This window comes from Patiria miniata, unplaced genomic scaffold, assembly GCF_015706575.1.
Source record: "Patiria miniata isolate m_02_andy unplaced genomic scaffold, ASM1570657v1 HiC_scaffold_29, whole genome shotgun sequence".
Classification (NCBI taxonomy): Eukaryota; Metazoa; Echinodermata; class Asteroidea; order Valvatida; family Asterinidae; genus Patiria; species Patiria miniata.
In genome coordinates this window covers 19,281,740-19,298,693 of record NW_024037068.1, presented here as the reverse complement: position 1 = coordinate 19,298,693, position 16,954 = coordinate 19,281,740, and the positions used below count along the sequence as shown (strand labels likewise).

Sequence of the window (16,954 nt, the reverse complement as noted above, 5' to 3'; positions counted from 1 at the left end):
GTGCATTGCATTTAAAGACACGGTCGAATTTAAAAAAAAAAATCTGTTTCTCAAAATAAAGTTATCTGTTTAACTCTATTTCTGCTGTGTAATGTTGACATGTAATTTCAAACCTAAAGGAAACGCGCACAGGATGTGGCGGTGATGTGAGCAGTATTTTTAACATTACGCTTTCTATCACATGATGACTATTGAACAATATGTTTAACTGCCTTTCCTTTTTTTCAACAATGTTGTGAGTGCAATAAACCTGATAGGTTGGCCATTCGTTTACTTCCTTGAATTAAGGGGACACTTCAACTTCTTAAAATTACCGGTAGTTATTTGGAAATGATCATTTTATAATGTTTTGAGAAAGCACTAGACACATAAGCAGCGATGAAAGACAAGGGCATTTTGGGGAATAACAAATGCACCTTTTTTTCAATCTGTTTAGAAACATAATCACTTCTATAAAACACTGTCCGTAAAAAGATTCTACCATGACTTTCACAAGAAAAAGTCTTTACTTAAAGTTAAGAATGAATTACTTTATCTGATGATTTTATATCCTGGTATTCCCCCCCCAACAAAACAAATACACACACAAATGAGCAAATACTTCAAGCCATTAAATAATCGCGTTTATGATGCCCCAACAAGACGTCAAATTTATATGACCCAATAAACCTATTAACGAAAGAATCTTAAAATTAGCATGTTCCGCTAATGAGATATGGCTTAAGGGCTTAAAAACTTAAAATGCCATAACGAATCACACGATGACGCCATCATGACGTGATCTAAGTGTTTATTTATAACACATCCCGATCTACTTACAATACCAAGTTTGAACCCATTCTACGGACGGTTCTCTATATATGGGACTCTACAATAGGCATCTTTAAGGTGACGCCACGTGACCCATGATGTTGTCGTCAGAAGCCCCAAAAAAAGGAGTTTCCGCCAAACTGCTACTTTCACTTTTGGTTCTCGCCTCTGAGCAAGTGAAAAATAATCTACCCAGAACCAAACAGTATTACTCAACAGCCTCTCACTGCGACAGGTGTTTGACACAGTTTTAGCGAAGGAATCAACGTTAATTCTCAAATACAATTGCAGCACATGAATTAGGACTAGGACTAGGGTAATTTTCAGGGACGTCATTGGTCATGTTTCTTCAAAAGTATAAACGTAGGAGTGATGGATGTGTCTCCGAGCATCTGTTATTATTCACTCTGTTCGCAACAGCTTGTCAAACTGGAGTAGTCTTGTCACAGAATGGTAAGTCATCAATTTCTTTCTGGAGATCGTGCTGATCTATGATCACATTTATTGTTAATTGTTCAGTTTTTCATAATGAGACTTTTATAATTAATACAGAAAAATAACAGTCAGTGACTTCATGTTTGAGGAAGTCTTGTGATTAAAGGGAGCGTAATGAGGATAAGTGCAACCCGAACGTTTGTATTTGGTCGCATTGTTCAATGAAAACAAAATTTCTCTCAGGAGTGACTCATAAAATCAACAAGACAACAGGCATAACCCTGAGTTCGTACCTCAACAATGCACTTACTATGTTTCCATTTCAATGGCACGCGTCCAGATTTGCGAATCATTATTTATTTTTATCGTTATTTAAGATATTACAAGATAGATTTTTGCGCCGGGGGATATAAATCAAATTAAGTTTTGCCCTTCACCGTCGTTTAAACACTGTATACTTAGTGTGTTACCTCACTAACGAAAGTTGGAAAAATGACTTTAGCTCGGTGGTCGAGTGGTAAGACATCTGCACTAGAAAGCAGGAGGCTGTGGGTTCGAGTCCCACCCGAATGATTTTTCCAACTTTCATTCGGGAGGTAACACACTGAGCATACAGTGTTTTAACGTCGGTGAAGGGCAAAAACTAATTCGAGCTATTTAAGTTGCTCTATGTCTTTTCCAGAATTATTGGGGGAAAACAGAGCAACAGCAAGGACAGTGATTGTTATCGTATTTCACTTACCGATTTTCGTCCACAAAAGCACCATCGGGGTTTATACTTCCCTTATATGTGGAAAAATGTATCGATTTTATTTGTAATGGTTAAAAAACGGGTGAGGGCCCTGCACATGTTGACCTCATTTTGTTCAAAAATCTAACATATGGGAAATTTTTTTGCTTTTTAGCATTTGCGGGTCATTCTACAGGTTGTGGGTTTGAGTCCTGGCGGGGTCATGGTGCATGTGCCCTTGGGCAAGGCACTTTGTCACTCATTGCTTGTCTCCACCCAGGAGTAAATGGGTACCTGTGAGGGCAGAGATGGTTATTCTGGTTGATTTTAGCTGCTATGCACTAAATTGGCAGCATCCAGCTGTATACTCCTCAAGGAGCTGAGATGGTTTTTGGAATGATTCGTTGGCCCAATGAGCAGCGTTGTGATGTAGCTTCTTGAGCACCAATAAGGGTGGAAACGTGCGCTTTATAAATATGCATTACAATTATTACTTATGCATTTTTGTAAGGTTTATATAAATCTGATCTCACCACGTTTTGATTACAGCCCCTGGTCATTTGGGATGCTACAGAGACTGTGAAGGTCTTCTCACATGTGCTCGTGTTCTACCTTTCGGACCTGTACGGAGCAACTCTCAATCTGTGGAGTGGTGCTTTCAGCATTGCCTAGATAGGCGCGCATCGAGCTACAGGTACGCAGGTCTCCAAGTCGGAGATGAATGCTTCTGTGGAAATAACGAAGACTACGACAGACTAGGCAAAGTGGATGGATCTCAGTGTCACGATCGGTGCAGAGGAAACAACAACCAGATCTGTGGAGGCATCAGGCGGATCTCAATATACGAAAGTAAGGCTTCAATAATACATTTAAACATGCGCTGTTATTATACATTACCAGTGGCAGGTCAATGATTGTTGTTTATTCCACAAGGGGGTGGGATGGGCGCTGAGAAGTTCATGATTTTCCATACAAAGACAAAAGGCCTCAGGCAATAAAATATTAGCGTTATGATTCTTAAAGATGTCTAAAAATAGCAAGACGTAAAGGGGCACTTCGTCCTGATATCGTCGACATGTCATGCTTCATGATTACTAAGTCTTATCCTATTTCAAAGGCCTGATTGAAACGCGACTAACCTAATGTAGCACTGTTCCTAAGGAAAGACAAAAAAACCCAGGTTTTTTACTTCTGACGTGATGAGAATTTTGTGGCAAACACATACGCATTTCTAACCGTGAATAAGTAGCTATCTTGGACGTTGCCCCAGCTTCTTTAATTTGTTCCTGATGTCAGACGATTCAATGTACAGTACGTGTCGTGTCAAGGATGTGTTAACAAGTTGTTTCCTTCACGTCCGCGGCATGAGATGCACTGGTGGGACACGTGCAAGGGAATCACGACTTATTGATGTATTACTTATTTATTTATTTCTCGGGTATCTCATTAAGTGGAACCCATTGATCTCCCATGGGTCCAGTGAGGGAAGACAATGTGAATAGATTTTGATATGGCATTAAAACCCTTAAATAATTGGAAAACTTACTACTCTGGTAGGACAGACAACCCAATCCACATATTGGGCCAGGCAGGAAGCGAACCCACGCCACAACGGTATAAGAACCGCTACGGAAACCCGACTCAAAACCTGACTTGGACGACCAATCTCCATTTTTTAAAGAGTCAACAATTTGACCCCCGAAATTTGTTCCCGCAAGAATAACACGAAAACGGCAAATGTTTAAAGGATGCTTGTGTGGACGTTTATATTGTACTTTTAAATGCGCTTTCCAATATATTCATTTGTTTATATTGCAATGTAGCCCGATTGGGCTAACAATACGTAAGACTAACAAAAAGGGAATTGCAACTTGTGAATTGTAATTGTGATGTTCTGAATGTTCAGTGTCTTAATGGTCAGTCTGAAGTGTTTCAAACTGACTGAAGAATCATTTTCAGAAATGTATTCCAATGTAATTATGCCATTTTATTGACCAATGAAAACATATCTTTAATAACAGTATTGCAAGGAGTGTGTAGTAATGACATAGGACCACCCACCAACGGAGCCAACGACATCACCAACCCGCGTTCACTGTCCTTTAATCTCAACAACTTCAAGTTCTTCGGGACTCGTGTAGATTTCTCCTGTGACCCCGGATATACCCTCCATGGAGCATCCAGCATTGAATGCATTGAGACTGGCTACAACAACGTCACTTGGAGTGACTCGGTACCCACCTGCGAAGGTTGGTAAAGTTAACTGATTCAAAAGCTGTTTCATAAAATGTCTCTGTATTGTTAAAGGGAAGATACAACATTTACAAACATCAAAAAACAAAATGATCAAATTATCACGAAATACCCCACTGAATTGTTAGGGACTGATAGTCTAAAACATCCTTTAAAATCGTGGCTTCTGGTGTGCTGACATTTTGAAGAAAAAGTGTATTTTTCCAACGCTGGTCGGCCGACCAGCGTTGGAGAAAACTGGCCTTTTTCAAAAACTGTTCCTAATTTTTCATATTTAGTTATTCTGACTTTTCTTTGCAATTGATTACACACCTGTGAAGGGGTACAAGCCTGCTAGACTGATTCTCCGACCTTACAATTCCCCAAAGTGTATTAATTGCTCCGTTTCATCTTAAGTGGGGTCAGGGAACCAGACTACAAGAACATGATAGGTTTTCTTGGTTTTTCCAGCATCTACAAGCCCAAAACGTGAAACAAGTCAGTTTCACAATATTTTCTATAGCATACTTATCCTCCAAATCCATTTATTTCTGAAAATTGCAGCAAAAGCAAATGTTGCGCATTCCTTACCCGGTTTTAGAATGGAAGATCGTTGCTTCACATTTTTATGTTTTATATTGTCCTGGCCACGTGGTAAACACACCCGGGGCCATCTCTCACCAGATCGTAGTATGGACCATAGTACCTCCTTCAGAGGGGGTGTCAGTCTTGTGATCCTACTGGAGGGGTTGAAAATTGGCGGCAAAACCCTGTGTGCTTGTGCACATTTACATAGGCTTGTGTACAAATGCACTATATACATTGGGATTATTCGATCACCCCTGTGACCAAAATGGAATGTCAAATGGGGTTATGTCTGTGGTTTTAACGGCTGTTTGGGGCCTGAGAGATACTCCAGACATGCCAGAGGTTAATCAGGGGTGAATGGGCTGGTTGTGAGGGTCGGGTGGCTCAAATTACATTGTGTAGTAACCACATTCCATACAGTCATTGGATAGTAAACATTAAAGGTGCGCGCTCCAGGTTAAGCCAATTCGGTTCCCGAGCAATGACGAAGTTCGGGTCACGAAGACGTCCGACACATGTGCCAAAGCTAATACTGCTATACCTTAGTGTGGTATTACTGACAAGAAAACAACCGTTGAAGAAATAAAATAAAGGCTTAAACACGGAGTGATTTATTTATTAACATCGTCAGTTCCTTTTGGGAGGCTGAACACATAATGATGTACGTTGCATACCTTACAAATGATAGTTGTGTCCACATAAATACACATAAATAGACTTGTGCCAGTCATGCGCTTTATCCAACTTTAGGAGGTTAAGAGAAAAGTACCCGGTGCACAGAAAGAAATTTTGCAAACCTGCAACAGGAGACAACAATGGGCATGGAATATTATCCTACTTCCTTAATCCTACACAAATCACAATTATCCTCTTACTATGCAGAACCAACGACAGTAGTGCCTTCCGTTGGAAATACGAAGCCTACTAGTACTAGGCCCACGATAACAGCTGATGTGGTGACCGAGGGGGCATTTAGAAGCAACGGTAAGTCAGTGCCTGTTGTCTCCGCCATAATGTACACTTCTCACGCAACGGGGGTTGGGTTCCAAACCTTAGTCCCGTATAGCCATGTTCGGCATGGTGACCGTTTTAGCCGATTTTCGGCTAACTTTGACAGAATTTTTGTTCAAAAATGAGTTTAAACAGAAAATTTGACAGAATGGATTTTTATGGCAGATTTCTGGCAGAATTCTGCAAAAATGGTTACTTAACAGAAAAAGGACAGGTTGTCTTGTATATGTGCTGAGGTTCACTGGGAATCAGATTTCGTCATGACGACGCAACCTCGTTTTGACTGAATTGTACGTAATTTCATAACACCTTTATATGAATAAAAACTGTTTATAATGTAAATTGAACCTTAATTAAGGCAATATCACAACATCTGCATGTGATTTCAAGTGTTTAATAGTGTATTTTGAGTAATTTACGGGAAATTGGCAGATTTTTGATCAATCTGACAGATTTTCGGAGTGCATTTAGCAGAATTTGGGCATGACCTTGTGGTCACCCTGATGTTCGGTTACAGGATATTGGAAAACCGGAGACTCCGGTGTAGCGTGGATATGGAGTCATTAATTTGTAGTATTGCGCATGCGTTAGTAAGATGCCATCCTATTTATAGGACTATGTATAGGAGAGTGACTTGTCACGCGTAAGGGATTAGGCCTAACCAATAATAGGGAAAAGGGGTCAGATTTTCATAGGAGTCGGATTTCCATTATAACACCGGCAGAGTAAACATGTATTTTGAACAATACATTCCGTAACATGTGGGAAAACCCGTAAATATGTCCTCATTGTTTAGGCATGAAAAGGTTCATAACGATTCTGAAACCACAAATAAAGTCAATGGCGCCAGCAATAAGGGTGGACCAAATTGAATAGTATTAAATATAGAACAACGATTCAATAGATATATTGAAAAAGGTTATGAATGAGTGACGCTGGCTTTTGATTCCGTGCAGAGCCGTTGGATGTTGGAGTCGTAGTGGGACCGTTGGTGGCGGGCTTCATCGTTGTATCGGCAGCTCTTGCACTATTGATAGTTTGTATTAGGCGGCTTAAAAAAGGAGTGTACAACCACCTGGTTAGTAATGAAAGGTAAGAGACAGAGTCATCGCCCAGAGATAAGTTTCCTTTACATCGACAGAAAACAGTTCTCAGTGTACTAGTTTGGCCAACAATAGTTGCTCAACAACTCGATTATGATCAGTATCAGATGCAGAACACAGAATATTTTCTAGACGAACAACAAGACTTTCGTTTAATCTTAAAGGAAACATGCAGTGGAAATTGAGCTCATTTAGTTTTCATGCACATTATTATGTGTTGCAACAATACGTACAAGAATGTAATACTTGTTTTCATTGGAAGTGACAAGAAAGTGGTGGGTTTTCAATTATTAGCAAATCCTTTCATCAATACATGTAAGAGGGCGCTATTTTGCTTTTGTCACACAAGGTTCTCCTTGTAAAAAGTGCATATGAACACTCCAAAAAATAGATCTTCAAAATTACCCACAAAAAAGTTCGAAGAAAAAGAGGCGACTACTACTATCCAAACAAGCTGCTTAACATGATAAACAAATAAAAAGGGGAACTTGCTCCAGGAAAATGAAGAAAATTTTGATGTTCACAACCCTATAAAGACACTTCTGTTGTGCCTTGAATGACGTAATTTTGATCATAAATTTGAACAATTTCATTAGCATAAAAACTAAAATGTTAAAATTTCTCTCTTATATTCCCTACAAAGGAGGTGGAAAGTCATAGTTACATGGCAAAAAAGCTGTTTCAAATGTGTTCAAGTCATAAAATTCTATTCCTGATCCTATGTTATGTTTCCTTTAACATTCCCGGGATGTTTTAAGAAATCTGTTTGCATATTGGCAAAAATGAGGTTGTACAAAGATACATTTTACTTCTGCTCTTCTTTTTCAGTCACACGCCACCAAGCCATCTTTCGCAATCTCTGCGTTCGGAAACACAGGAACAAGTTTGTACAATACAGAGAGATGAACAACTTCCAGGTGAGTCAAACGGAAAGGTGATGTGTTTTTAACCCTTCGAGCAGTGGCGCAGTGAAACAAATCTCATTGTTTTCCAAATATGGTCATATTTTTTTTCAATGGGCCAATAAGGCCAGGCTTCCATGTAATCCTCACCCCTACCATACACCACGAGCCTGTAGACTCCCATCGGCCAGACCCTAGCCACTCCGGAGTAAGGAGTATTGAAAGACAGAAGCCAAGATGGCGGCTAAAAAATAATGCCTTTGTGCAGTAATTGGAGATCTTAGTGGCCAACTCTCAAGTGCCGCTGATCCCTTTGTGTCAACCACTCGTGCCGCCAAGAGCCCAGACAGATTGTAAACAATTCCTTGCAATGTGCATGACCTATATCTTGTGTATGTACAGGCATGCCAGGGTTATCGACCTAGAAACACGAAATGTGATAAAATTCTCATGGTGGTTCCACCGCGTAAAATTTTTGGGCTTGGACATGTTGAAGCTCGAAGGGTAGTTGTCCGAGATTCAGTAAATCGTCGTTCGTGTAAAGTGGGCATCCAAGAGATGTTAACCATGGACTATGTAAAAACTCCAACTTCCATTGCCAGAGTTTGAGTCTAGCCGAAGTTAACCACAATTCAATCAAAAGTCAGTCATGACTTTGTCATGAATTAATAGCCAGTGAAACACTGGTCATCTGGAGATCAGTCACAAGTCGAAAAGAAATAAATCACAAGGAATTCGCATGTAAATTACAATTCACTCGCAAAGCAATCATAGACAATCACACATCTGTCACAGGTAACCATGAGATTAAATCACTGACATGCCAATTCACGCGTTGGACCACAAGTAACGCATATTTCAGTTCATTGTAAAAACGATTTCCTTCAACTTGAAATATGACTGGCACTTGAATTGTGATGACTTGTTGATTGAATTGTAATTGAACTTTACTTTAGACCTAACATGACTGATTGATGAATATTGCATCCCGTGTTTTTACAATGTAGTTGTCTTGTTATTGACTAATGTACAATCATGGGCGTTGCCAGGATTTTTTTTTTTTTGGGGGGGAAGCGAATGTTCCCCACCTCTAAATCGTTGTATTCTTTCTCTGGCATATTTTCAACTGATCAATTTTTTTAGGGTGAGCGGGGGACATTTGCCCGCCCACCCCGTTGACACCCCTGCAGACGCCATATTGTTAAATGTGTATCAAATGAATAGCAAATTCACACCGCTTTGACTCTTCTCCTTTCCTTTTCTCCTCTTGTTTTGTTTTTGCTTTTCCAGGGGGAGAGAGCAATCGCCCACCATGCATATAATGACTAATGATGTCTTACGATCACTTCTGATTGACATATGTGATTGACATGACATTGAGTTGATTGAAACTTTGTTGTCTGATTACCAAAACAAAAATGGAAAAGAAATATCTATCCACAATTTTATTTGAACATCACTCTTGATTTTCAAACAGATGTGTCTTTGGGTATTTTGCCAACATCGACTGCGAATGAAAACCCCCCTGGACACGAGATCCAAACTGCGCATGCTGTCTACCGCAACGTAGGCCCCAATCTCTCGTTCCCACGAAAACTCGTAAAAATCGAGAAAGAGATTGGTCGAGGTGCCTTTGGGAGAGTGCTGCTGGGCACCGCACTCGGGATCAAGGAAGCTGGCAAAAGAACCAAAGTTGCAATAAAAACAATCAAAGGTAAACTCAGTGGTATTAGAATAGTCGCGGGTGTGAGCGGTGCATGCAATGGGGCCGTGTCATAAGTCCGACGCCTCATACGTCCGACGCCTCATAAGTCCGAAATTTCGGACTTATGAGGCGTCGGACTTATGAGGCATAAAATTTATTTATTCCACCTCATAGGTCCGACGCCTCGGAAGTCCGACGCCTCATAAGTCCGACAACGGAAAAAAAACGAGGCGTCGGACCTACGAGGCGTCGGACCTACCAGGCGTCGGACTTATGAGGCGTCGGACCTATGAGGCGTCGGACTTATGAGCGGACCCCCATGCAATGACCAAACTACAGACTAGTATAGACCTTTCTGCGCTTGGTTGGCAAACTGCATTTTTGCCAATCACGGCCTGCAAAACTATGGAAGGTCCAACACTGCAAAAATGAAGAAGATTTATTACAAATCACCAAAATACTATTTGATACCTGAAAATACAACATTTCAATAAAACTACAAAATAATTCCCACATATGCCTTTTTACTATGTGTTGATGGCTTTATGAGGACTTTTTTTTGAAAAAATATGTTGCCAACCACGGCTTCAATTTATGTGCATACGGCAGCCCTTACAAAATGGCGCCAATGTTTAAAAACAAAGAAAGGCCTATGGCAGCCACAACAGGAGGGCGCTATTCCGTTTGGGTAGATGTGTTGTTTTGTCCACTAGCTGGCATTTTTGCATGAACCCAGTTACCCCTCTTTTTGTGATCTCAAAAAGTCAAATGAGTATTTAGTAATTTCCCGAAATTTATGAACAATGATTTGCAAAGCTAATTAAATAAGTGATTCTTCTGACAAAATAAAAGGTTTCTTTAGACGATTGGAACCTACGTCAATGTCGAGTAACATGAACATTTATTTTTATACGAGTGAATTCCTTTCGTACCAATAGAGGGCGCCGACCGACAGGCGAAGCTTGAGATGCTGGAGGAGTTGCACGTCATGAAAAAGATTGGTTCTCACCCAAACGTCGTCAGATTACTCGGCTATTGCATAGAGACAGGTAGGACTCCGTGCAATAGACAATTTGTGTTTCTTTTGTTCCGTATAACGGTGTACGGACAACAAATCTGGGCGTTACTCTTGGAATAGCTAATAACGAGCATTTTCTTGTTTTATTAAAAGCATACTGTATTATTCTGAAGGGATTATTTTGTTTTCTATTTGCAGATATTCCCTTCATATTTATAAGAACGTGTTTTTTGCGCAATATACTGGTATGTAGATAAAGGTAATTTTGACTACACTCACCTGAATGAGTCAAAACAGCCATCATTATTACTCAATGGAAAAAATGTATATATATTTAAATGTTAAACACAAAATGAAGGGCTGAGATCCTCATTCTCCAATGAATACAAAAAGCAAACATTGTTAAAAAAATTTCTAAAGGCTCATCTCCTGGGATTGGTCAGCCATTTGGATATGTATGACTGGTAGTAACTTTAAAAGTTCAATTCATTAAAGATCCCATCTATCTCATCGTGGAGTACCTGAGTAAGGGCGACCTCAAGAAAGTCCTGATGGGATACAGAGTCACGGATCCTGGGACCGGCTATGCCAACATTTCTGGTCCGAGTCAATCACTCTCGTTGACCTTGGTCAAATTCGCCAGGGACGTAGCCAATGGAATGGCATTCTTGGCCTCGCAAAAGGTAGGAGTCTCTATGCTAGACTTTAGGGGGTAAATATCGTTACCCACACCATGAACTGACACCCAGTGATCAGCGTTGAAGAAATACAAATCGGAGAAAAACGCTTTTAAAGGTTTGACACGAATTAACTCAGTAAAATATTCCATCTATCTTAGAGGTTTTGGTATCACTTAACTTGAAAGTGCTTAAACTACTCAATTATGAACGTTATATTATGAAAATCTGTAAAAACACGTAAATTTTGGTTTTCACGAACCGACACCCTGTGCAGGGTCACTTCGTGGTAACAAAAAATGCCAGAATTGACCAATTTCTTGAAAATTCACTAGTAAAATTTGCTTATTTTAGATGATTTCAGCAATTTTAGCTTCGTCATGGTAAACTTCATGATACAAACTGCTTATATGTGCACATGTGATGCAGAGGGTGTCAGTTCGTGGTGTCGGTGAAGATATATACCATATACATGTAGCACATTTTGAGCGAGTGAGGGCGCTTTAACGAAAACACTTTTGGGATACTGATGGTAGAAATATGAGTTTCAAATTAAGTCCATAACCATTCTTAAACTATTTAAAATTAAATACAATTTTTTTTCTCGCGACATATGAAATTTCTATCACTGAACTTAAATGAACGCTGACTGCATCCCAAAAATATCGCGCCCTCATTCGCTTAACAATACGCAAGCCTGCTGAATTCCGTGAGAAAAAAAAATCGCTCTATTTGTATCTTGAATGACATCCGACGGAATGTCATATTCCAAATGCACAACGTGTGGTTTGCAGTTTCTCCTACTTGAACACTTCAAACACTTCAGACTGTCAAATTACACCAATTAACAAACAAGAATAGCCCCTCTGTTATTGTTCTCACTTTAAATGTCAAAAGTCGCCCCTAGCTGACCAGAATCCACCACCAACAATCCACCATTTATAAATCTTGCCGACTCATTGCAGTGCATTCACCGTGACCTGGCAGCCCGTAACGTACTGGTTGGTGAAGACATGGTCTGCAAGGTATCTGACTTTGGACTCGCTCGTGACGTCATGAATATTAGAGTCTACCACCGAGAATCCAAGGTACTGTATGTGTATCTGTAGAATACTGTTCAATAGGATATCCTGCACGGGTGTCGGCTTGATATTCTTAAAATATATCCACTTATACATATGAAAGCAACACGAGGAAACTACGTTTAAATGATGCATTTTGCTTTTGCATCAGGCAGACTTGTAAGACTCATGACTCGGACTCGGGTCCTATTTTCCGTGACTCGGACTCGGACTCGAGCCACAAGGACTCGGACTCGGACTCGAGTCACAATGACTCGAACTCAAGTCACAATGACTCGGACTCGAGTCACAGTGACTCGGACTCGAGTCACAATGACTTGGATTCGGACTCGACCCTACGGACTCGGATTTGGACTCGAACTCGACCTGCGTGATTCGGGACTCGTCCAAAATTACCACGAATCAGTTCTTGTTTTGTCAACCATATAATTTCAAATTATTTTGAGGGTTTCCTCTCCTAAGAAAGCGGTATATTTGGGGGGTGCATGCAAGGGCAGATCCACAAACACAAAAGTGGGTCCCCGGATTCGTAATTTTTTTTCATACTAGATGCTCTGTGGTGCGATCTGAGGAAATTTTTTGACAACTTTAACCATTTAAGGAAAATATGGTGGTGTACGCAGTAGCTGCCTTTTTTGCGAGGCAGAAAAAAAACCATCTAGATACTCTACATAAAAAGCGCATGTTGCTGGCTTATTCCGATATATTCTTGTGGGAATCAATGAATCGAAACATGTACCCGCCTAGCGTCCACACTTGATGTTGCGAAAAGCAAGCTTGAAAGTGTAAGGTACCAGATTATCTTTTCCAGACAATGGTGATTTGCCTAATAATGGTTATATATGAGTTTGCAGTTCATTAAATTAGAGGAAAGCTGTGAACAAAATGGGCAAAAATATTTGCAATAGCCTTTATAGTAACTCGGACTCGGACTCGAACCTTGTGACTCGGACTCGACCTGAATGACTCGAAACTCTGCTTCGGAGTAAATGTAAATTGAAGGGCAAAACTCACTAACACGGAAAAAACAGATCTGGGACATATTCACTCGCCTTAAAAAGTTTGACCAATATTTTCCCGACAGAATCCACTACCCATTCGCTGGATGGCACTGGAGTCCTTAGTTGATGACGTATACACAATAGAGAGTGACGTATGGTCTTTCGGGATTCTGATGTGGGAGATCGCAACACTTGGTAAGATATTTCATTGAAACTCCATTTATGTTTTTCATCAGACTTGCTGAGGGTACCGTAGTATATGTACAGTTTGATTTAAATAATAGTTCTCAGCGGTTAATGTTAAATGACAAAAACGTTATAATACCCACCGATAAATATTTTATAAAATGCTGGTTATTTACCTTTAACAATCTTGACAGGTGCCCGGCCATACCCACACATCAGGACTAGCAAAGCAATGCTGAACCAGTTGAGTAGAGGCTATCGCATGTCCAGACCAACAAACTGCAAGAAACAACTGTAAGTATTAAGTAGTAAGTAGTAACTGTACGTAGTAAGTATTATCATGACAAATTAACCATTCCAGTCACGTTGTGTGCAAACAAGTGTCAGGCATTAGTTGCAAAATAACAAAAGCCTTAACAGTTAAACATGGTGGCATGTAAAATCATTATGAAGGTCAGAAAGATGTCAAATAGACTGGCACCCTCTACTGGATACTTTGATTAAAACAAACATGGCGCCTCTGTTAACTTGTAGTAGATTAAGAAACTTGACAAGAGTGTATATTTCGCATGCACCTGTTTTCATCTACCAGAATTAATTTTGTTTCAGATATTCCATCATGCGTAGTTGCTGGCATAAGAATCCGAAGGAAAGACCAACGTTCCAAAATGTTGTCGAGAATCTGGAGGCTTTGCTCAGTCAGGAAATGGTAAACGATTAAAAAAAATATTAGCAAATCTTACAGGTATAGTCCATCATTTGTAATTTGTGCATTTTGTTCGTTTGAAGCAACAAACGTGCTACAAATCTAAAGAAGGGTGCTGAGCAACTAACCTGATGAAGTTTCAGCTCAGCTTCAGCTGTATATTTCGAGAAAAACAGCATTCTATGATCTCGATTGCAGATCAAAAGTTGCTAAATCATGTTTCGAATTGGGCCTGAAATCAGCGTCCAAGACACGTTCTTACCATAGAGCTATATTAAATTACTAGAGCGATAACTTCGTGTACAAAGTAATGCCTGCTGGGCGCATCCATGTTTGTGCACAAACCTATGGAGACCTAGAAATTTTGTACGGCTTTTTGCATATCTGCGTTTGTATGCCATACCGGTGCGTTATCGAAGCCAATACGCCCAAAACCGAAACGCACGACCAGCAAGCCAGCGTATCATTTTGCTTTACACAAACAGCGCAACGCGTGCGCGTATTCGCTGCAGATGCTTTTTGCCGTCACGTTTTCTTTGAACCGTCAATGACGCGCTTAAGTTGTTTGCGTATGGTCTACTTGCGCGTTGCATGTAGAGTACACTTTCAAAATTCAATCCATCAAATTTCATTATGTTCTACAGACACGCACGTGAATTCAAAATGTCTGCGCTCAGGACGGCTTCAAAGCGTCTCCGCGCGCAGAATGACGAGTTAGCGCTCTAGTAATTTTATATAGCTCTATGGTTCTTACTGAGCTGAATGCAGCTACGCGATGTCGCGCACTGATCCGACGAAATATAGATGGCGCGCGCGCGTGTGCGTCGTGTCAACGCTTGTGCGCGCTTCGCTGAATAAAAAAAACCGAACTACTAACGGAAATTTCCAACGGTGCGTCTTAAGAAGCACTGTAGGAAAGGCCTCCTTTCGTTTATTTCTTCAAAATGACAGCATGCCAGAAAGAATAATTTCACAGGGAGTTTAGTCTTCTTACTATCTTTCAACCAAGTATGTTTTTCAACAATAATTACGTCATTTACTTTTTTGGATAGCTGCAAATGATTGACTATAGCTTTAAATTTAATACAACTTTACGAGTTTTTTCGAGAACCAACACGTCGGCCTACTTGTCTAATTATTTCAGAATTGTTGATTTTGCATTTACTTTAAACAGGAGTGCATAACTGTTGGAAACATTGACAAAGGTATCTACGAGGTCCCAAGTATCCTGGAAGACAACGAGAAACTGTGAAACAAGAAACTGAGGGATGTGTGTAATATTCTGGGAATTAAAAAAGGAGCTGGTTTCAACTTGAGTCAATACAGATTGCATATACTTGAGTCAATACAGGTTGCATATACTTGAGTCAATACAGATTTGGAATGTGTTTTATGTATGAAAAGACTCATGTTAACAAATGTTAATTAAGTAAAACGCAAACATATCGCATTGCACAGTTTCAATGAAAAAGAGGCCTCGGCGCAATTTAAAATAAAAACCTAATTCAAAAAAGAAAAAAAAAGAAACCTGTATGAATTAAACCATAACATAATAAACAAAAATTGTCAAGTTGTGACAATATGAATGTTACCGATGTTTTGTACTGCAAATGCGTAAGGTTTTATGGCGCGAAATTGTTGGTTGATGTGCTTTGTAATAAGCATTCATTTCGTGAATATTCATGACGTGATGTTGTTTGATCACATGGACGTGTGGCTGGGTTTATTTGTTACTGAGAGAGTAAACAATTCGTCACCGACACCACGAACTGACACCCTCTGTATCACATGTGTACAATTTTTTTTTTAATTTAAAATTTCTTTTTTGCACATATTAGCAGTTTGTATCATTAAGTTAAAAATAACAAAGTTAAAATTGCTGAAATCATCTAAAATAAGCAAATTTTACTAATGAATTTTCAAGAAATTGGTCAATTCTGGTATTTTTTGTTACCACGAAGTGACCCTGCACAGGGTGTCGGTTCGTGAAAACAAAAAATTGCGTGTTTTCGGAGAGTGCGCGCAAGCAATAGCGTTAGGGAGTGTCAGTTCGTGAAAACGAAAATTGACGCGTTTTTGGAGAGTGCGCGCACGCATGCGCAGTGTGTGCGCGCACTTTCCCGAAAACGCGTCAATTTTGTGGTTTTCACGAACTGACACTCACTAACGCTATTGCATGTGCGCACTCTCCAAAAACACATAAATTTTAGTTTTCACGAACTGACACCCATCTTAATCATTTAATTGCTAATAAAGTAAGGAGATTTTCACAATATAACGTTTATAATTGAGTAGTTTAAGCATTTTCACGTTAAGTGATACTAAAATCTCTAAGATAGATGGATAATTTTACTGAGTAAATTCGTGTCGAACTTTTAAAACCGTTATTCTCCGATTTGTATTTCTGCAACGCTGACCACCGGGTGTCAGCTCACGGTGTCGGTGACGAATTAATCAATTGCAGAGCTTGCTTTTGAAGCCCAAAGTTAAACAAGACTCGCTTGTATGACTTATGTAACGTAGTGAGAGCGAGCATTCTTACAATAGCCGATATTAATAATAGTATACTAATAGCTTATAATCATCTTAAATAACTTCCAAATACTACTGAAGCCTCTCTAAATAATATATATAAAAAAAATACTATAATCGTTCATCCAATTAGATTAATAATGTGTATCTTTACTCATATTAATTAGATTAACGAAGGACTAGTTTTGTGAGTAAAAGGAACGGTATAAGTTTACCAATTTTCTATATAAGCTTGA

The 16,954-nt window shown here is 39.7% G+C and overlaps 1 protein-coding gene across 1 annotated transcript; it reads left to right on the top strand.

The window, feature by feature from the left end:
* The first annotated feature begins 939 nt into the window (after positions 1 to 939).
* Positions 940 to 15,485, top strand: LOC119735391 (fibroblast growth factor receptor 3-like). The gene is made up of 14 exons (XM_038209088.1): positions 940 to 1,263; positions 2,525 to 2,824; positions 3,997 to 4,224; positions 5,678 to 5,779; positions 6,763 to 6,898; positions 7,738 to 7,826; positions 9,289 to 9,525; positions 10,455 to 10,565; positions 11,030 to 11,217; positions 12,177 to 12,299; positions 13,378 to 13,489; positions 13,675 to 13,774; positions 14,090 to 14,189; positions 15,361 to 15,485. Exons 1-14 carry the CDS (start codon positions 1,152 to 1,154, stop codon positions 15,436 to 15,438), a joined length of 2,016 nt encoding a protein of 671 aa, XP_038065016.1. The 5' UTR covers positions 940 to 1,151; the 3' UTR covers positions 15,439 to 15,485.
* Positions 15,486 to 16,954: the final 1,469 nt, after the last annotated feature.